Source organism: Ostrinia furnacalis, unplaced genomic scaffold (assembly GCF_004193835.3).
Source record: "Ostrinia furnacalis isolate ACB-3 unplaced genomic scaffold, ASM419383v2 OfSCF0075, whole genome shotgun sequence".
NCBI lineage: Eukaryota > Metazoa > Arthropoda > Insecta > Lepidoptera > Crambidae > Ostrinia > Ostrinia furnacalis.
The window spans coordinates 71,001-93,024 of record NW_021130314.1 but is presented as its reverse complement, the minus strand read 5'-3'; the positions used below and the strand labels follow the sequence as shown (position 1 = coordinate 93,024).

General features: G+C 40.6%; 3 protein-coding genes across 3 annotated transcripts in view; all 3 read right to left on the bottom strand.

Moving 5' to 3' along the window:
- Positions 1-15,495, bottom strand: part of LOC114350380 (gelsolin) — a 28,778-nt gene extending 13,283 nt beyond the window's left edge. The window contains exons 1-12 of the mRNA XM_028301157.1: positions 15,380-15,495; positions 14,216-14,290; positions 9,841-10,033; positions 9,204-9,319; positions 8,165-8,342; positions 7,488-7,579; positions 6,879-6,992; positions 6,034-6,165; positions 5,502-5,610; positions 4,805-4,925; positions 4,019-4,160; positions 3,652-3,790 (exon numbers count right to left, since the gene is read on the bottom strand). Coding sequence (XP_028156958.1) covers positions 3,652-3,790; positions 4,019-4,160; positions 4,805-4,925; positions 5,502-5,610; positions 6,034-6,165; positions 6,879-6,992; positions 7,488-7,579; positions 8,165-8,342; positions 9,204-9,319; positions 9,841-10,033; positions 14,216-14,290; positions 15,380-15,442 — 1,474 coding nt within the window. The 5' untranslated portion in view covers positions 15,443-15,495. The remainder of the gene's footprint in view (positions 1-3,651; positions 3,791-4,018; positions 4,161-4,804; positions 4,926-5,501; positions 5,611-6,033; positions 6,166-6,878; positions 6,993-7,487; positions 7,580-8,164; positions 8,343-9,203; positions 9,320-9,840; positions 10,034-14,215; positions 14,291-15,379) is intronic.
- A 1,464-nt stretch (positions 15,496-16,959) lies between these two features.
- LOC114350690 (uncharacterized) lies at positions 16,960-21,030 on the bottom strand. The gene is made up of 6 exons (XM_028301589.1): positions 20,864-21,030; positions 19,905-20,017; positions 19,281-19,389; positions 18,383-18,485; positions 17,921-18,023; positions 16,960-17,093 (listed from the first exon to the last, which is right to left on the bottom strand). Exons 1-6 carry the CDS (start codon positions 20,985-20,987, stop codon positions 17,010-17,012), a joined length of 636 nt encoding a protein of 211 aa, XP_028157390.1. The 5' UTR covers positions 20,988-21,030; the 3' UTR covers positions 16,960-17,009.
- A 452-nt stretch (positions 21,031-21,482) lies between these two features.
- LOC114350359 (titin) overlaps positions 21,483-22,024 on the bottom strand; it is a 37,461-nt gene continuing 36,919 nt past the window's right edge. The window contains exon 17 of the mRNA XM_028301139.1: positions 21,483-22,018. Within this exon, the coding sequence (XP_028156940.1) occupies positions 21,977-22,018 (42 nt within the window). The 3' untranslated portion in view covers positions 21,483-21,976. The remainder of the gene's footprint in view (positions 22,019-22,024) is intronic.

Here is a 22,024-nt window from a genome sequence, read left to right as displayed (position 1 = left end):
CCTCCGACGTCTCCGAGCCCTCCGAGAGCAGGCCGCACTCTTCGTCATCATGACCTGGTGATGACTACAGTAAGGTACTTGCCTCTATGACGTCTCTGAGCATGGATCGCCGCCGCCTGCGCCGGCGCCGTCCCGCTCGATGCCCTCATCGTCGGTGTCGGCGCGGCCGCCCTCCGACGTATCGAGTCTCCGAGCCCTCCGAGAGCACTCCGCACTCTTCGTCATCATGCCCTCATGATGACTACAGTATAAGGTACTTGCCTCTATGTCGTCCCTGAGCATGAACCCCGCGCCGCAGCGCCCGCTCGATGCCCTCATCGTCGGTGTCGGCGCGGCCGCCCTCCGACGTCTCCTAGCCCTCCGAAAGCACTCCGCACTCTCCGTCATCATGACCTTATCACTACAGTAAGGTACTTGCCTCTATGACGTCTCTGAGCATGAACCGCCGCCGCCTGCGCCGGCGCCGCGGCGCGGGCTCCGCGTCCCGCTCGATGCCCTCATCGTCGGTGTCGGCGCGGCCGCCCTCCGACGTCTCAGAGCCCTCCGAGAGCACTCCGCACTCTTCGTCATCGTCTGAAACAACAAAGAAGATTCTTAATGGCTTAATGACTAATTCATTGACTAATCTTTGGCTTCTGGACCTCAATAACGAAGGGGAGAATGAGATAATACTTTTCTTTGTGCAGTAATGTTTAAAATAAATAGAGCATTAAAAATATTTTTCTTCTATCATTATGGACTGTAGCAACAGTTTTCTTTTAAGTAGTTAAAATCATAGTTTTGCTTTACGACGGGCTAAAGAAGTTTATTAATATTTACAAAGGATTTGGCTGCTGCCAATGGTTTCCCTCGATCAAGGTGAGGTCGTCAAAATGGCTTTATTGTCGTAAAAACAGACAACCACGCTATGGTCAATTTACCTTTACGTGACTCAACGCCTGTTCTATGAAAAACTTTTCAAATCGTTATCCAAATCTTTTTTCGTCAAACCATTTGTAAAAACCCTTTTTTTGATAATTTCAGCAGTAAATGGGTAATTTTAATAATTTTATTATTTGGCTCAAAACCAATTGCCTTAGTCTAACTAATAACGATTAATTATTTTTTTTAACTTTTGCCATTTTAACAAAACAATATAAAGCTGCTCTACATCAAGAGAATCTCAGAGACGATCCATCGTGAGAAACTGAAAAAAAGTTGACCTGATACATGCAACTTTTATCTGTGCTATAACTTCCTAAACATAATAGTGTGCAATATAACACACCTGTAACAGAATCATACGTTTCATAAGTCATACTTATAAGTTGACACGACTCTCTGGTAAATTAATTTGAATTCACTGTTTTTCTCGATTAGGTCGTCATATCACATTATATGTTTAGATCCTATGCTAGAGGTCTCGAAGCATTCGAGTGAAAGTTTTAGAAATGTCAATCTGTTCCTGAATCGCTTTTATGATACTCAGTTTGTGAGTTGTCCTTTGGGTGAAGTTAAAAAAGCTCTTGTGAATGATTCATATAATTTTGCCTCGAGTGTTTACGAGCTAACGTCAAGGCTCAAAGGTAGTTTTGTAGCCGTGAGCATTACTCGGGCCTAATCGCAAATTCCTTCAGTTAAGTCGACTAGATTTTAGGTCAAAGGCACGTCATGTAAAATTCACTCTAAAATGTGATCGCTGAGATTATATGTTATACAAACATAGTAAGTGATCAAACTAGAGCCATGTTAAATGGCTAATACAAAGAAACTACAAAAGTACAAATAGAATACCAATAGAGTAGGTATTCGTAATTGATAGCACTAGTCAATTGACAGTACTTTATGTGAACTGTTAAAACGCGACTCTATCATGGATTTGTATGGCAAAAGTCGTCTATAACGTCAGTAGTTCGCGAAATCAATCATATCACGTAAAACAGTACATATTATTGCTCTTCAAAGTCATAACATTTATTATGAAACAATCTTCACAGCAACAACAAACATTTGACGTTCGCTAACACCTTCGTAATCTTACGAGATCTGTCGCTATCGTAAGATCTATTTGACAACTGCGCTGAGGTTACGAATCGGATCATTGTCTAATCCGCAGCCTTGAGCGGCACGTGTGGTCCGATCGGCGCCCGCGCACCGCGATCACGGCCCGTTATTATTTATGTTGCAGTCACTATGTTATAAACATTCTTGGTTTCGTCTTATATTGTCATTCTTAGTCGAACGTAAAGCCGGTATATTCATCTGAATTTTACTCATCAAAACTAATGGAAATTAATGATTGCTAAAAAGCCTGGTCAGAAACAGAAGTTTAGAAGCATCATAGTATCCGAAAACAGAATCTAAGGATTACGGGAATCTAAAATATAAAAAACTCATAAAACTCATTTTATTTTTGCAAATAGGCTTTTAAAAAGCACTTTTACACGTCCAAGGATTTCAAAACTTAATTCAATTTGAAGTATAAATTGAGGCTTTTGTTGTGGGTGATATGAACAGAATCTATTACTGAAATTGTAAGTATCAAATCTGATTTGTTTTATACCAAATACGGAAATTAAAGTATGATCATTCAAAGTAGGCGATTCAGTCAAACGTTCCTTCCACTGGTTTTCAATTACAACTGCAACATCAGCTGTCGTCGCCGGCGCAGCTTTGGTTGCGCAAACGCATTTCTGCGCGTCTTTGTGCTGAGACTTGAGAACCTCCTGACATTGGCCACGGGCTCGGTCAGCTATCGGATAATTAGCTGCGAGCACGCGCTTTTTAATTAATTTTCTATTGATTGACGTTCAGCTGGTCACTTGTCAAGGGTTTGTACTGTTATAATTTAATACATACAATCCGGGTTCAGGTACTTGCTTTATCAGATAAAGTACTTAAAATATATTATAGAAAATATGCGATGTGATCAAACGCTCATTAGATGAAATGCTTGGATAGAATTTTCGGTTGAAGTTCCAAGTAAAGTAATTTTATTAACTTTGCCATTTGAGTATTTCTCAAAAAAAGTGTACGTAACGAAACGGTAGTAACGAAATAGTAAGGCCATAAGGCTTGTTATACATTGGCGAAATATTGTGAATGCTCTTTATTTATTCAATTCGAAATATTTGTAAGTATGCACCCAAATACGGGGTAATATTAAGGGGTTAGAAATAAAATAAGGGAGTAATCATTCATACTATTTTAACAAAATTATTTTTGTTCCATCATGTTTATCCATTTTGAGTCGTTCTCTGTAAGCTTTTTGCCTTNGGTAGCTACTCTTGTAGGGGGCAATCGTGCGTGTTTTGTTTTCGATGTAAACTCGCGGAGATGAACAGGCCTGGTTATAGCCCTAGTTATTACATAGTTTATTGTAGCGGAGACTTCAAATAATTTATTCAGTACATAGGCCCTTTCCAGGGCACTTAAATACATTATATACCCAATAGTTATGAGCGTAGAGAGTGTAGCACAGTCAGCTGTGGGTGTTCCCACGCTGCGTTTTCCGGTACGCGGAACTCCAGATTCTTGCTGCCCCATCGGCCGTCAGTTCTGCGTACTATGTGCTCTGCCTATTGCCACTTCAGCTTGCTAATCTTCCATTTGCCTATGTTGAATTTGAGGGTCGTGCTCCAGTCCTGCAGACTAAATGACCTGATGACGTACCTTTGAATATATTGAGGAAGTGCTTCGTCTCCTTGCCCTGAGGGATCTTCACGACATCCACATTGCCTTCGATCTCTGCCTCTAGTTCTGATACCAGTTCTTTGGCAGCTGCCTTGTCGTCTGCGCTGGCTTGGGATCCCTGTAAAGTTTGAGGATGCAGGGTAATTTCAATTCTATATTAATACTCGTATGTAGGGCCCTTTTTCATTCAAATTCTAGAAAGGGCCTCAAATTTTAAAATAGTTTGTCGTACCATCACTTCGGGACAACATTGTGGGTTGGTGCTAAGAAGAAGTGTCGGAAGAAACTCAGTCACAAGAGAAGAATATAACAGACATTTTTATTCCTGTAATTTAAGTGTACTTACAATCCACCAGTACAGTACAAAAGCGTCGTCACCGCCCTCATCGGCATACTGGTACTTGAACACGTACGTCTCGGTCTGGTACAGCTTAGACACGCCGGACTGGAACTCCTCCGTCAAGTCTTCCTTCTCACCGTCTACGATTCTAGAGGAAGAATAGTAGAATAGAATAGAATAGAAATTATTTATTTGTCTCAAAACAGGTTAAAAGAAAAAGAGTTTCAAGCCTAAGTTACTCGTAAGAAGCTGTGACTGTGCTACAACGCGACTTCAGCGCGACGTTACGTTTTCAACTAAGTATAGTCAGACTAGACTTCCAACTCAGAAAGCGATCAACATCGTACATCGCCTTTCGCGCGCTGTCAGTCGCGAAGCGAGGCGTTTACGTTACGGTGCGGATAAGCGTGCGTTTCAGTATGGAGTTTCATACATAGAATTTACTGACCGCCTCGAGTTGATACGGTTACGATCCCTTTCCGGGTTGATAAATGTACTACCTCCTTAAGTCAGTGTAATTACGAATGTCCTAAAGCTAGGACAAAAACTCGCGGCTCCGTTTCATTAGGCTCCGGAGGACACCGTTGGGTTTTAGAGTACTTATGCCCAGCTCTTTTGGCGTTTCCTATATTATATTTATCCGTCCCCATGGGTCAAAACATAATTTCTCGACGAAAAATACCTGTATAGGGACGGATTTATTAATTTCCTAGGGGGGCAACTGTCCTTCTCTGCCCCTGCTCGGTACTCCTATTAAAGACATCCCTCAGTACGCGCATCATGATGACTTACCTGGTGACAGTGAAGCTTCCTTCTCCATGGTCAGGCATGTATCCTCGCACGGCAGCGCTCTTGCCAATGCGCTTGGCGGCAGCCGCTGACTCGTCGGCATCCGCTGAGTAGACTGCGAAATCTGGACAGAAGAACATCAGCTAAGAACTATAGAAGAATTTCCGAAAAAACTCTTTTGTACTAGCTCTTCAGATACTGCCGAGAAACTGCTTGGAAGGCAGATTTTTTAGCTCTTAGGAAGCAGATATCCTATGATAATACATATAAGGATAACCTTGGAGGTTTTCTCAGTAGCTTTGTTTATTCCTTATTACAACTATTTAATTTTGTAAGAAGAGCTGACCTTGAAGATTATCTACTCTGTCTTTTCCTTGTTACAGCATCCTTGAGCGAGTGAAAAAGTCAGGACTACTTACTCAGGAAACTCGATAACTAGTGGTAGAAAAAAAGGCGTACATCTTAACGGACGCAAAACAAACATATCGCGATGCAACTCAACACAGTGCCATCTATTGGAAACTCAAGGGACTACTATGTAACTAATGTAATAGTTGACAACAGCGCCATCTATTGGCAGCTTCAAGAACTAATTGCTAATATAACAGTGGAATACTGTGTAATAGTAGGCAACAGTGCCATCTATCGGCAGCTTCAAGAACTAACTGCTAATATAATAGTGGCCATTAAAATTAATTACCAGTTTCCGAGAGCCTGCTGTTAGCACCGTCGCCTACGCTGTCCCAGTTGTGGAAGTATTGCTTGAAATTCGACACCTCCATGCCTTCTGCTACTCTGGTCACGTGTACCTGGCAAATGATATGAATATTGATGCGTGGTCTGTCCAGCCTACATGATATTAAAAAAAAATGGTTAAGTATTAATTTACTTAAAAAATTATTGAAATTCAAGGACAATTCAAGAAGTTGCAAGGTGTCAACTTGCCTATTCGGTGGTGGTGTCAACTAGCCTATTGTTTGGGTGAACTGGCCTATTGTTTGGGTCAACTAGCCTATTGTTTGGGTAAACTAGCCTATTGTTTGGGTCAACTAGCCTATTGTTTGGGGTAAACTAGCCTATTGTTTGGGTCAACTAGCCTATTGTTTGGGTCAACTAGCCTATTGTTTGGGTCAACTAGCCTATTGTTTGGGTCAACTAGCCTGTCTTTTGGGTGAACTAGCCTATTGGTTGAATCAACTTGCCTATTGGCTGCCTATTTCCTGCATACGTACCCAGTCAGGATAGTCCTTCATTCCGAAGTACTTCTGCACGATGTCGTTGTAGTTCTTCTTCGTTTCCGCCTCCACATCGTTGCCGAGCCACACGTACACTCCCGAGCAAGGAGTGTCCAGGATATACACTTCCTGTTAGAATAAAAGAAAAGATCAATACCATAGAGTAATTTTCTTTGGTGCCAATATTTTTTTTATCTAGAATGTAACTACTAATTAATTTAATTAGAAGCGCAGTTGAACTAAGCATTCCATTCCAGAAATTGCTTATGATCCGGCTCGAAGGACCAACATTTTTGTGAGACTAGTTATATACCTTATATCATTCATGTGCATTCAAAGGACTTGGATTGCCAAAATTACATGTGATCCGGCTCGAAGGACCAAAACTTTTGCTAAAGAATTTTTTGCATAATCCACAATGAGGTTTGATTACAGTATTTTTATGCATAACAAGGCAGGTATTTGACCGCAATCGCACCTGATGTTAAGTGAGATGCTGTCGCGGATGGTACTGACATATTATCTGCCCTGAATACGCAATACGCAATAGAATGTGTGTCTATCTAAAGCCTGGTCCGTGAGCACGTAGAATTTTGTCCAATGACCCCAAGCTACTCATCCTTATCGCTCGCGCGTAATTATATTGCTGTCGCGACTGTGTGACGGGCGACCGCAGTGAGTGTGCGAGCGCGACAGCAACATAATTACGCGCGAGCGATAAGGATGGGTAGCTTGGGGTCATTGGACAAAATTCTACGTGCTCACAGACCAGACTATAACTTTACTTTGGTCTTGCAAAGTCTTACGAATGTAATATTTGGTTTGACAGAACTAAAACTTACTGAAGAAGACAGCTGGCTCTGCTGGTAGGGCTTGCTCAACGAGATCAGGTCGAGCTCGTCTCCAAACAGCACTCTGTACAGGAACACTGCCGATATGTCTTCCCTGGTGTAGGTCTGAAAAACACATTCAATATTAATCATACAAGTGACAATAGCCCAAATTGTCGGTGTCGGATTGGCCGAATCGAGATTCGAGAACACGGGTTCGGGTTCGGGACCATCAGTTCTGTGAGCTTTGAGCCACGTCCACAGCTACTTAAGTTCGGCAATTTTGCGGGCTTTTCCCGTGGGAGAGAAATTAAAAAGGATACAAGATCAAATCAGAAATGACGAGATCCGTAAACGAATTATATTCCCTGACATCGCGCGACGGATTAAGCAAGCTGAAGTGGCAATAGGCAGGGCACTACTACCCTGGCAGGGTCGATAGGAGCAAGGTTCTGTAGTGGAGTGTAGTAGGACGATCACCCACAAGGTGGACTGACGACCTCATAAAGGTAGCAGGAAGGGGCCGCTAACAACCGGTTATTATGGAAATCATTGGGGTAGGCCTATGAATGTTCCTATGGCTGAAATGATGATGATGATGATGAAACTTGAAGGACTCACCAGAGAAGTGTCGTCATCAGACATAGAGTCCCTGGAGCCGGATCCGAGGGACTCGAAGAATAGGTCCCAATCCTCATCAGATGAAAACTCGTCTGGAAAAGAAGATAAAATTAGATATTCTGTAAACAATTACTAATTTGAACCTTTGAAATGAAAGAATTATTTTAAGCTTAGGTAGGTAGGCTTACCAATTATTACACCGAAAACGGCTCAGTATGAATAAGTAACAGGCAAGCTAAAGAGGCTTCATTTATGGGAATCTTACTCATGCCTAGAAAGAGAGAGAGGAAAGAAAGAGAGAGAGAGCAGAGGGAGGAGGAGAGAGATGAGAAATAGATAAGAAAAAAAGAACGACAGGAGACATACAGACCTATGATCTCGATAATAGCCTTTATGGTAGGTACTCGTCCCGCAAGTTGTTGGCGAGGGAGAAAGGGAAAACAGAGAGGGAGGAAGATATAGGGGAGACTGCGAGAGAAAGGGGAGAAAGGTGTGAGAGGGGGAGGTAAGAGAGAGATGTATTTCGCCCCTAAGTGGCCACATGCTCACTATTATTGGGTTTTTTTTGGGCCTTCATATGCGCCAGCTCGACCAGGTTTGATCTATTGTGGCAGCCCTTGTGTTTGGAGTTAAGAGAAAGGAGAAGAGGGAGAGAGAGGTAAAAAAGAGTAACTGACCTATGATTTCAATAGTAGCCCGTCCATTATGGTACTCGTCCCTCAAGTTGTTGGCGACGCTGATGATCTTTCGTCTCTGAGTGGCCTTCGCTCCTTCAGGCATCAGCACGAAGATGTCGTGCTCGTTCTCTAAGATGAAGCAGTGGTTCTTGGTCAACGAGGTGTCTTCCGCTGGGACCTGGAGGATAAAAACATTTTCGTTGATTTGTTTCCATTGCAGAAGCACGACCCTAGAGGATATTTGGCATTATAGTCTGGTCTGTGAGCACGTAGAATTTTGTCCAATGACCCCAAGCTACCCATCCTTATCGCTCGCGCGTAATTATGTTGCTATCGCGCTCGCACACTCACTGTGGGTGCCAGTCGTACAGTCGCGACAGCAATATAATTACGCGCGAGCGATAAGGATGGGTAGCTAGGGGTCATTGGACAAAATCCTACGTGCTCACGGACCGGGCTTTAGAAGTACTTATGTCAACAAATCGGTCGAGTTAACTGCGCACCTGGCAGACGTGACGTCACATCGACGCTTTGGTACGGACAGGGCGAACGTGGGGTGTTCGGGTAAGTGGGAGGAAGAGTCACATTCCAGCGAGGTTAGCACAGTTAGCTCAATCGGTTTGTGTTTACGGTCTTTTGTATTTTTTGAGGCAAATAAAGTTTTCCTATTCTATCCTATTATTCTGGAGTGGAGGCCTCATACTGGAAAGCGTAGCGTAAGATGTCTACTCACAAGATGGACCGACGACCTCATAAAGGTAGCGGCAGGCAGGAAGGCGCTGGATGCAGGTCGCTACCAACCGGGCGATGTGGAAATCATTGGGGGAGACCTATGTCCAGCAAACTAAAATAAAGACACGGGTCTTTTAACGCGACATTTATGTATGAGTTACATTATGTACTTACTCACGGCTTGACGTTTCGGCTGCTATGCTGCAGCAGAAACTTCAAGAAACGTTAAGACCCGTGTCTTTCTATGTCCAGCAGTCCTGTGGCTGAAATGACGATGATAATGATGATGATTCTAGTTAATTCTTACCTCCTCAATCCTCATGTTCTCACAGCCAGACAGCTTGAGGAGCCGCTTCTCAGCTCCCGCGTTGATCTCCACCTGGTTGAAGCCTGACTCGCTGCCGCCCTCCAGGTATCTGATGGCTGACAAAGGTGTAAGGAAATTGAGATAGTAATTCTAGTTCTCTTTAGTTACTTTTATCAATTCCTAGTTTCCTCCAGGACTTTTAGTCTTTGGTCTAACCCCCCAGTTTTCAATACGTTAAGTTACTTTAATTAGGCCTTAAATACACTCCTTCCTTGCTGCTTAAATACGCTCTGCAGAAGAATTCCTTTATTCTTTCTTCCGGTGAAGGTGTCATGATTTGGTGAGACTGGACTGGTTTTTATGAGCGGACTAACATCTTCTATTTAGACTGTAAAATCTAGGGTTTAAGGTTTAAACTGAAGGGTTAACTGGCTGGAAGTATCTGAAGAGTTGTATCTAGAATGCTATTGAAGTTTCAATGAATCTTGCACCACCTTTTCGCTGAAAAATCCAGTTATCTGGTGTACCTATATGGTTTAAATTCTACTGATACCTGACTGGAAGTAGCCGAAAAATATAGCTCCGTCTTTTCACAGTAAAAGCTGCGGTTGTGCTATAGTTATAAAGTCCAAATTACCTGGCTGGAAGTACCCCAGGAACTGGCTAGACTCGTGACCCTGGATCTCCCTGTGGTGGACCGCTCTTCCACTCAGCATGTCATCAAGAGTGACTGTGAGGATAGCAGCAGCCCCCTTCTTGTCTTGAGTCGTCTTACTGCCCAGCCAGAAGTGAGCGTCGTAGGTTAAAGTGGAGTTTCCCGTGCCTGTGGTCTGGAGGAGGTTAAATTCTTTATTTAGTGCTATGAAGTCTATGAAGAGAGGCGTGTGAGGCGGGTCGTTACATTCCCTATAATATGGTCTAGTGAAGCGATGGCTGGTTCACACGTCATGTCTGTGAACAGGCGCTGCCTTCGGGGACTGGTCAAGGAAAGATATACCTGACATAAAATATATATGTATCAAAACGCAACAATTAACCTAGAAATTAGCACGGCACTAAAGAAATATAATCAAAACTGCCACGCGGTCTCGTGCTAGATGGGCGTCTTAAAGGCCTTCCTTCCTTCCTTCTATCAACGGGGGCGGGTGGTAAGTAAGTTGCTTCTGAATGTATTGTAACTTCCTACTTTTTTATATTTTTAAACCGGCAGATAGTGGTGACTGAGTTTGTTGCGGCGCTTCTTCTCAGCATTTGCCAAATGTTTGTCTCGAAGCGCTGGTAGCGCAAGTACTAATTTAATTAGTCTAGAAACAAATAAAGAAAATTTTGATTTTGAAGCAACTGCACGCAAAAAGATTTAATGAAGGCTCTGACTCAAATAGTCGTTTTTCGGCGTAAAAAGCAATCGATTTAGTACTACCTGAAGAAAATCGATATTGATTCAAGGTTGTGGCTGAAAATAGGATGCTATTAAGCAGCGGTACCTAAAGTGGGCTAAATTGACCTACAGGTATCGATCGAAACGAAAGAAGTCGATGAAGCAACTGCACGCAGGAAGATTTTTATGAAGGCTACTGACAATGCCACTCTTGTAGCGGAGTTTTGGGCTGACATTGTGTAGGTTTGTTGCCGACACGACAAGAAGAAGTGCTCTGAAGGGAAATAGGCACTTGCCCTAACTAGCGTGGCTCTGACTATAGTTCTAGAAAACTCAGTCAGTGCTTAAGTAAGGGGTGATTTGACATATTATTATCGCGTCATGACGGAGCATATAGTTCCAAAATACTGTGGGTCTAGACAAAGTGCAAATTATAATCGCAAACCAGTCGAAAAGTGGTCGAAAAGCCCCTTTTTTGTATGGAGTTTTGACGGATTCGATTTTCGATTCGATCAAAAAGTGCGTTTTGTCTAGGGGGGCAGAACTGTCCTATGCATGACATTGACAGTGGGGCGCCACCGTCAATACCGGATCGCTGGTTCCGATTTTTGCCATGTTGGAAATCATATAGTTGAACGATGGTAGCGCCCCCCTGTCATTGAGTTTGGTGGGACAGTTCAGCGTGGGTCATCTATACAAATCTGAAGCATATAGATGACCCACGCTNTTATGTATATGAGGAATAGTATACATCCAATTACACTTCCCTGCGGGATTGAGCAGTTAACTGTTTGTGGTTTTGACTTGTAGTGTTTTAATTCATTTGTTTTTGAATCTAGATGGTCTATTTGCACATACTGTATCCTATTTTTTAAATAAGATTTTAGCCACTCGTAAGCCATACCTCTTATTCCACAACAATATAAAGCAGATAGTAGAGTTTTATGGTCGACTCTATCATACGCTTTCGACATATCGAGCAAAACACCTACTGCGTATTTACCTTCGTTAAAATACCCTAATATCTGCTGGATGTATTGGTAAACAGCCAGTGTAGTAGACCGACTTTTCCTAAAGCCATACTGGTGGTTGTCAAGAATCTTATATTTCTCTAAAAACCAAAATATTATATTACTCTAATAATATTTCTCTAATAATCAAAATGTTCGATTTCTACATATTGTTGGCGATTCGTTAAATATGAGTTGAACCATTTAAGAGTTAACCCTCTCACACCGATACCGTACAACTTTTTCAAAAGAATCTCGTAAAGGACTTTATCGTACGCTTTTGTCATATCAAGAAGAATGCCGATTGCGTACTTTTTTGTATTTAATGTATTAAGTATTTCTTGTATGTAGGTATAAGCAGCCAAGGTCGTGGAGTGATTTTTCCTAAAGCCATTTTGGCTTTCGTCAAAGATTTTAAATTTTTCACACAGTCGCTGGCACATGACTTTTTCAAATATTTTTGAAGAGGTTGGTAACAATGATATCGGCCTATAGTTATTTGGGTCTGACTTTTCGCCTTTTTTATAAATTGGCTTAATAAGTGATGTCTTTAAGAGATTCGGAAATTCGCCTTCCAAAAAAGATTGATTAATTAGCATGAAAAACGGAAGTGAGAACTCTTCGGCACAGTGTTTTATAAGTGTCGGTGGTAGTTCGTCGATCCCAAAGCTATGTTTGTTCTTTAAAGTTTTTATTGTAATATAGATCTCACGTAAAGTCTCCGGCCATAAGAATAGCGAGGCGTCGGTAGGGTTAAGTACGGGCCGGCCGCTAGGTATCGGGCTTGTGCACGCATCGTGTGCCTGCGCACTCCCTCCCACCGATGCAAAAAATTGGTTGAATTCGTTTGCAACTAGTTTCGGTTCGGATGTACGAATACCGTGGATAAGTAATGTTGTGTTTGTTTTTGGTTTCTTAATTAACTTGTTCGTGCGTTCCTTTATAATTTTCCACATTGATTTAGTAATGTTTTTTGATTGTTTTATTTCTTTGATGTAGTGAAGCTTTTTTGATGCAATTACTGTCTTTTTTAGAACCTTTTGATACTTGTTATAATAATTAATAATGATTTGATTTTTTGTTTGTGTTTTTAAAATTCTTAATAGTCTCTTATTATTACATGATATTTTTATACCTTTTGTTAACCATCCTTTTTTTTATTAGTTTTTAGGGTCACTTGTTTTTTGGGAATACATTTATCAAGAAGTTTTTGTAATACACTATTAAATGATTCATAATTTTCATCGATGTTCTTCTGAGGGTTTATTATTTCATTCCAATCTATATTTTGAAGTTCATTTTTAAAATTGTCCATGTTTCTAATATTAAAAAATCTTTTTTCCATTTTCCAATTTATTCCTTGTTTTTTTATTAATTCACTAAGCTTTATTATGGTTCCCTTATGGTCGGAAAAACCTAAATCATTTACATAAGAATCTCTATAGTCACTAAAATTCGTAAAAATTAAATCTAAACATGTCGAAGAAGAGTGTGTTACCCGTGTCGGTTCATTTATTTGTTGTCTAAAATTATATAGTAAAAATAAATCGATTAATGTCCTAGATTGTCTATTGTCTATCAAAGTATTAACGTTAAAGTCCCCTCCTAAGATAATTTTACGTTTGTTGTATTTATTGTTAAGTAATTCTAAGATTAATTTCATTTGCGTATAGAAAACTTCGGTCTCCCTATTATTCCAATACACGACTTAAAAAAAAAATAAAAATTAAAAANGGGTCATCTATACAAATCTGAAGCATATAGATGACCCACGCTGAACTGTCCCACCAAACTCAATGACAGGGGAGCGCTACCATCGTTCAACTATATAGTTTCCAATATAGATTCCAACATGGCAAAAATCTGAACCAGCGATCCGGTATTGACGGTGGCGCCCCACTGTCAATGTCATGCGTGGGACAGTTCAGTATTTTGGAACTATCCTCAGACACTGGCTGGGTTATGCGCTGGACCTTTTCAAGTAATTTGGTTTCGTGACAATGAGGGTTTTTTCGCGAATGAAAGATCCGCTAGATGTCAATGTCATGACAAAAATAACCAATCATGCAGCATTTGGAACTCGCGGCTACGTATTGCCATCTGGCGGATTATTCATTCGCGAAAACCCTCATTGGCATTTTTTGATAAACGGTATTATTTATTTTATGGCCATGACATAGCAATAAATAAAGCAATAAAATTGCAGTTCTCAATGAAATCTTATCAAAATAATTTAGCATGATTTCCAATTGTATTGTTATCATTTGATTATGAATAATTTTGATAGGAAAAAAGTCCTCGGAATTATAAAAATAATCTTAAATGGCATCTTTGTTTCTCCGGGTTTATAGCAAAAAAGCGATAGGTAGACAGACAACCCAGAAATAAAAGGAAAATGGTATTACATTTGTAAGTTGTAGAGTTTGTTTCGATTTGAAAAAATATTTTTGTGTTGGATAGCCCATTTATCGAGGTAGGCTACAGCCAATAGGGGCGGAGCAGTAAAGAAAAATGTTGCAAAAACGGGAAATATTATTCAAACTACTATTTCACGCGTCGCGGGCTTAGCAAGTCCTATACCAAGTTTATTACTAAAACCCGCGGTTTTTCCTTCACTTATTTACCTTTAAGATGATGTATGAGTCTCCATTAAAGAATTTTCCGTACATTTTGGTATCCACAGCGACGGGCTCGAACGCCTGAAATAAAGAAATATTTAAAAAAATCCGGTCAAGTGTGAGTTTGACCTAGATTTATACCATATTCTATACTAATATTATAAATACGAAAGTAACTCTATCTGTCTGTCTCGCTTTCACGCCTAAACCACCTATTTTGAGTCCCAAGAAAGGACATAGGATAGTTTTTATCCCGGTTTTTGACACAGGGACGCGCGCGATAAAGTTTTTCTGTGACAGACAAAATTCCACGCGGGCGAAGCCGCGGGCGGAAAGCTAGTCCTACTATAAGATAGAGTCGACTATTATCCTATTTCTTAAATACTCGTTAAAATAAACAAAAAGCCTTAAAACATTGTTCCTTCCTACATGATTGATTTACTTAGTTAAATTGTTATTTTTTGTTAAATAGTAAAGTTAAAGACATTAATTGAACATTTTAGAAGCGTAAAACTTATGCCATTATCAAAATGTTATCCCAGGACTCGAACCGGTGTGATTAATTCGCTACGTTATTTTTTTATCGTCATTGGGTAGGTACTTACTTCGCTACAGGAAGAATCAAAATCAAAAATATTTATTCAATTTAGATCACAAATGGCACTTAATTATGAACGTCAAAATATAGTAAATAATAAAAAAAAAGGTAGCCCTTATGGGGCACTTTACATGACGTCTCCTTATCTTTTGGGCCCTACCAGCGCTCTCTTAGGAACTCTCTGTACTATTACTAAGTCCTAGGTAGGTACTTATGTGTACAAAATAACGTTAAAACTCGATTCAATTCTCACTCAGTCATAGATTTTGTCCTATGATTGGTCTAATAAATATTGAAATTCAATTCAACCATTTAAATGCCTAAACTTATGTATTTAAAGTTATACAAAGTCATAAAAGTAACGAACATTATTTTCTGTTTACGTACTATGCTTTCATAATACATAGAGCTTTTTCAAGTCCACTACGAAGGCATAGAATGCCTCGAGTTTTGTTTCAGCTTCGTTCTGTAATAAAAACTATAAGATCAGTACCTATACTAAATGAGTACTTAAGTACTTAAACTTATCTCTATTAGTCCTCTACTCTACAAAAAAAACTAAAATCACTAACCTCTATTCCCCATATTTCTATACCGGGACTCGCACCGGCGTCCGCAAATGCAGGGTGCTCCATTTTCCAAAAACACTGCTACCCACTCTAACACCACGAGTAAAATGATAAAAACAATATTTTAATCTACCATGACACATTAAGTAAAAGGAGGTTAAACAGAAAAGTCAGCGGCAGGAAAAGGAACTAATTCGTTTTCCAAAGAAAACTCAGCGACTTTAGCGACATGGGTTGACTTTCCAAAATGGCCGGTTTATACTGATGTTTTCCCTGATAAGGATACAAATTAACTAACTTTTCCTCGTGACGTCATTTGTTAGATATGTAATCTTTACCTTTTTAATGGGCTATGAGGATAGGTACTTTTGATCTGACAACTTAAGAAAAGTACATTTTCTTTGTCGAAATAGTTTCAGAACTCTACTCAAAACCTATTCAGAGTTCAGAGACTGACAAAAATGACTTGAGTTCTGAAATGGTGGTAGGGCAAGCTTGGGACGTGTATAAGTGCCCTGGAAAGGGTCTAGGTACTGAATAAAAAAAAATTGACTTTGAAGTATAGACTTCAACAAACATACAAAAACGTTACCTATCTTTAGTGTAATTTAGTATGATGATGATAAGCAATGAATCATTTTGATAGCATGTCATATCAGATTGTACTGTCCAGTATCAAATAATCGTTTTTCGGCGTAAAAGGTAATCGATTTGGCATCTACCTGAAGAAAATCGATATTGATTCAAGGTTGTGGCTGAAAATAGAATGCTATAAAGCAGCGGCACCTAAAGTGGTATAATTTGACACCCAGGTATTGATCGTAGTGTCCAAGGGGTGTAGAGAAGGTGGATTATGAATCTATACTGATTAAAAAAGCTGGAAAGTTTGTTTGAATGCGCTAATTTCTGGAACTCAGCCCATTTATCAAGGAAGGCTTTAGGCTATCTACAAGAACATCACTCTATGGCTGTATGGGCGGAGCAGTAAAGAAAAATGTTGCAAAAAATACGGGAAATATTAATAAATAAGTATTTTCACGCGTACGAAGTCGCGGGCACAGCTAGTGGGCTAATAATATGTCATTATAGTGATTTGGGTTTTTGCTTTCCACCAAAGAAAGCTGTCCAAACTTAGAGGTAGTATGTCCAGTTTTTAATGTTCGTTCGTTTCAGCCAAATGACGTCGACTGCTGGACAAAGGTCTCCCCCAAGGATTTAAACAACGACCGGTCCTGCACTGCCCGCATCCAGGTGTTTTCCGTGACCTTTACTAAACCGTCAGTCCACCGAGTGGGAGACCTGTCAACACTATAGTAGTAGGTAGGTATTTAGAAGTCAATTATTGATCGGTCTAAGACTCTACCGTATTGACAAACGATGCTTGCTTAAGTGACGCAGCAAATCGAACGCACAGCGTTGAAAACAGCTCTGTGATTGGTTCGTGTGTCACCCTGTGCGTCCACGCGCACTGTGAGACTTCATTGTAATGTTTGTGAATACGGGCGTAAATAAAAGAAAATAATCTAATAATTTCAAAATTTATTCAATAACACAACGATTTTGAAACAATAATCAATTAAGACATAATAATAAGAGAAGCAAGTACACATAACATTAAATTAAAGATATTTAACTAATTCATCATTGCAGTTAATACTGAAATTAAACAAAATACAAAATGGCCGCTGCTCTCACTCGCTGAGTTCGGTCCTACGGTCTGTAACAAAGGCAATTAAATTAAATTCATCATCATCATTTCAGCCACAGGACGTTCACTGCTGAACATAGGCCTCCCCCAATGATTTCCTTATCGCCCGGTTGGTAGCGGCCTGCATCCAGCGCCTTCCTGCTACCTTTATGAGGTCGACGGTCCACCTTATGGGTGGACGTCCCATGTTGTATTTTCCGGTACGTGGCCTCCACTCCAGAACCTTGCTGCCCCATTGGCCGTCAGTTCTGCGTGCTATGTGCCCTGCCCATTACCACTTTAGCTAGCCAATCCTTCGTATATTAGTTACTGTAGTTCGGTTACATATTTTCTCATTTCTGATACGATCTCGTAAATTCGAACATAGCCCTCTCCATAGCGTTCCATAACGTGTTTAACACGTTTATTATGAAGAGCTTGTCGCCAGCCAGTAGCCATCTGTGGCTGTGGCCCATTAGCGCGGAGTAGATCATCATTTCAGATTAGATCATATGCCAATGACAGGTCGCGCGTGTCCTGTCGTTGGCCTATGAACGCGTTTGTTGAAGCTTTATTTTTTCTTCTTTCTGAAATAGTAGGTAAAGCCCGGTCTATGAGCACGTAGAATTTTGTCCAATGACCCCAAGCTACCCATCCATATCGCTCGCTCGTAATTAGGTATATTGCTGTCGCGACTGTGCGACGGGCGCCCGCAGTGAGTGTGCGAGCGCTACACCAACATAATTACGTGCGAGCGATAAGGATGGGTAGCTTGGGGTCATTGGACAAAATTCTACGTGCTCGCAGACCAGACTATAGAGCCTTTCGTATGATCTTAAAGAAGAATGTGATAATACCGTAGCGCTCAGTTTGGTCCTCTTGTCGCAGCTGATCTCGTCTATCGAGGTCCTAAACTTCTCTATCTCTTTGTTGTTGCTCATATCAGGCTGGAACTTGAAGCTGGAAGCATCAACAATCTAAATTTACTGACTGACTGACTAACATAGTGATCTATCAACGCACAGCCCAAACCACTGGACGGATCGGGCTGAAAGTCATGCAGGTAGATGTTATGACTTAGGCATCCGCTAAGAAAGGATTTTACGAAACTCCACCCCTAAGGGGGTAAAACGGGATCCACGCGCACGAAGTCGCGGGCGGCCGCTAGTTCAGTTATAAAGAAAGAGAGAACCAGTTTTTCTAGAAACTAACGCACCACATAGATCCTGTTTTTACTGGTCCAGTTTAGTGACAAAACCTATTCAGTTTTTCGCAAATTCGAACGGATTAGTTTTGTGATGATTTCAGAAAAAACTTACTTGACTTTCGATCGTGCTACGGGCTTAGCATCTTCTTCAAGTAGATTTTGATTCTTTATGGTGGTCGCATCTTTAACCACCTCAGAGCTGTCAGATTTATAATCTGAAATGTGAGAAAAGGATAGAAGTATCGTTATTTGGAAAGCGCAGCAGCAAACTTGACCTTCACTTCGGTTATTGGCGGTCAAGCTGTAGATCCTGGCTACACAGCAGGTGCAGCGGTGGGATTGAGAGGTGGGATAGTCTCATAAGGGCAGTATCTATCCGCCAGGAGTTCAGATGAAGGAGTGCAGGAGCAGGAAGGCTTTGGCCATTGTCAACCAGTCAATGTGAAAATGGAAATCATTGGAGGAAGCCTATCTTTAGCTGTGGACGCCCTGTGGCTGAAAGGATGATGATAATCTACATCTTTCATTTGCCTCTTATAAAGAGTATACCTAGATCGTTTCATCCACGAAGACGCGCCCCACTAATTTTTGTGTGAAAAAACAACCAGCAGTTTGATCTGAGCAATCCGAGCGGCATTATTGTAGTGTGTGTGTGGATCATATGGGGCACACTGAAAACCAGCGTCGTGGCTTCCCTCACCGGGGGCCACGGCATATGCTGAGTGGGGTCCCATTGCGATGGGCATCGCTGTGCGACAGGGTGGCACTGCTTAGTTTACTTGCTCATTCATTGTATGTTTTATGTCACCTCTGTCTATTTGCTTTTTTTTTTATTTCACCTCTTTTGTCTTTATTATAAATGTTTCTTTCTTTCTTTCATTTAGCGTGTACCGATAGCACTCAAACATTAGCGGAAGAATGGTGGATCGCGTCTTCGTGCATGAAACGATCTATAGTCATCATCCTGCAGTAGAGAATAAATGATCTGATGATGATGAAGAATGTGATACCTAAGTTGTCCTTGTATATCTCGGCGAGCTCCTTCTCGATTCTGGCCTCTTCATCATCAGGTTTCGTGGTTTTGTCCTGGACACCTTTCCTACGAGTGTCCACGGTTGTCTGAAAAATAATTTTAAATTAATTTATTTTGCAAGTAGGCTTATAAAAAGCTCTTTCACTTTTACTTAGAACTCTTCTGTGGTTTCCTAAGTTATAAATTGCGTCTCTTTTCGATAAGTTCATGGGTTCGTTTCCTTTGTGAAACATTCTTTTCGATGTTGGTTTGAAAAGTTATGTTGATAACGGAATGAGATTGGTTAGGACTTAGGGTTTATCGTTCGTTCGTTTCAGCCGAAAGACGTCCACTGCTGGACAAAGGCCTCCCCCAAGGATTTCCACAAAGACCGGTCTTGCGCCGCTCGAATCGGGTTTATATTGACTTCAAAACAATAAGGAGACTATGTTTGACTATTTAGATTATTTTATTGTAAAATTCTGTTTATTTTTGTCCAAACAACTAACAATAAATGCCCCAAATGAATGTAATCAACAGTGCGGTGGATTCTAAAGTTGGGAAACCACCTTTTCTTAGTTCTCCGATTATCAACGTAAAAAAATAAGTAACAATGGTTTACCACAGTGGTCTTCTTAATGTCTTTCTTGGTGGCAGCCGGCTGGACAGTAGCTGTGGACTTGTAGTCCTCATCATTCTCCGCAGACGGTTCCTCTTCCAGATCTTGAGGGAGATCTGAATTGATGAACAGGAACGAAGGTAAAAAACGGGACTATACAACCAAGGACCAAGGATTTCCATAACTACCGGTCCAGAAGATACGAGACAAATTTTATTCCCACCTCTCGTTCCCACCGCTGCAATTCCTGTGTAGCCAGGATCTAAACCCAACTGATAAAAACCCAACCAGTGAAGGTCAAGTTAGTCCCGGGGAAAGTTAAACTTGCATTGGACCCGCAACAAAATTAAGCAGAAGAACATAAGAGGAGTTCGAAGTTAAAGAGAGAGAAAGGGAGTTAAATGAATAAAGACTGTTCTGTGTCAACCATTGCTGGATAAAGGCCTCCCCCAAGAATTTCCACAATGACCAATTCTGCGCTCCAGGTGCTTCCCGCAACCTTCACCAGATCGTCGGTCTACCAAGTGGGAGGCCTGCCTGCCAACACTACTCGTGCGTGTTCCAGTCAATGATTTTTGCAATTTTACTCTTTGGATTTGTCTTATATTTGGGGCATGGTGTCATGAGTAAAGTCCCAAGGTAGAGTTTTGTTTAAAAAGGATGCCAAGAATTTAAACAGCCTTTAGAAGCCGAAGTTGTAGATGGTGACAGCTAGCTAACATAGCAAATCCATAATAATATTATACTCGTAAATGCGAAAGAAACTCTATCTGTCTTGCTTTCACGCCTAAACCACTGAACTGATTTTGATGAAATTTGGCATAGAGATATTTTGAGTCCTGGGAAAGGACATAGGATAGATTTTATCCCGGTTTTTGAAACGGGGACGCGCGTGATGAAGTTTTTCTGTGACAAACAAAAGGCGAAGCCGCGGGCGGAAAGCGAGTATTATGATGAATTACCTTTAATAGGTGCTCCTATTTCTATAACCTCTTGTCCCAAAGACTCCGTGAGAGATTTCACGTTGTTTTTTGATAAAGCACAGTGGAGTATTGCAAAAAGAATCAGTGTTGTTAACGCTCTCATTTTTCTTGGGTAATTTTGTCGTTTAAAACAAAATACTGGGACCAACTAGATTGACTTGGGAATTTGTGATCTAGATGGTTGTTTTGGGGTTCTGTAGCTTTTAAAATGGAACCTTTAGTTGTCTTTCTAATAAAGTATAGCTGGGTTCAGCAAAAGGGGGTTTTTTATATACAAGGGTGTGTAATGCCACCTGAAGGGGAAGTACTCTTAATACTGTAGATGGAAAAGTTTACTCAAAGAAAATATTCCTTTATTTTTGAAAAGAAGAACTGCATTCAAAGATTTCAGAAAATTCGCTGGCTACACCCGGGAATTGAACTGACTCCCGGGTGAAATCTAACTGACTCCCGGGCGAAATCTTACTGACTCCCGGGTGAAATCTAACTGACTCCCGGGGACCCGGGTTAAATCTGTTAAAAATTTATTAATGTAAGTTCTAAAAATTACCCCTGATTTTATAGAGATTTCAGTAGGGATTTTTAAATAAAATAACAATTGACAGTTTGGGTTCTTTATTTAACGAAACAAATGAGTACAATGTAGAAAAACACAGGCATACAATACAACAATAATGGGCTTAATTGATGGAAAATACAACCAATTGAAAGTTATTCACAACTAAAAATGTAATTTCTGAGAATTTCAGACCTTAGTGTCTAAAAATCAGTTTCAGTAGGTATGCTTAAAAGTCGCTTGATTTTGGTAAAATTCAGTGAGAATCGTTAAAATCGACGACTGTGTAGGTACACAATAACTTCGTCAGGAATCCAAGTATTTTTTCAGACCATTTTTTGGCATTTTTCAGAACCAAAAAAAGAGATATTATTTTAAAAATGTTTGATGCTCTAAAACAATTTTAGCTCGTCAAGAAAACAGTGACTGTTTAATCGACTTCAGACGAAGATCTTAGTGGTTTTAAGCAAGTATTTTTTTAAACATGAATGTTTATTATGATGAAACGAAACTTGGTGTTGTGGGTTGTGGGGTGCTCAGAGTATGGCCAGTCCACATGGAGTCACCGAACGGCATTTCTGTAA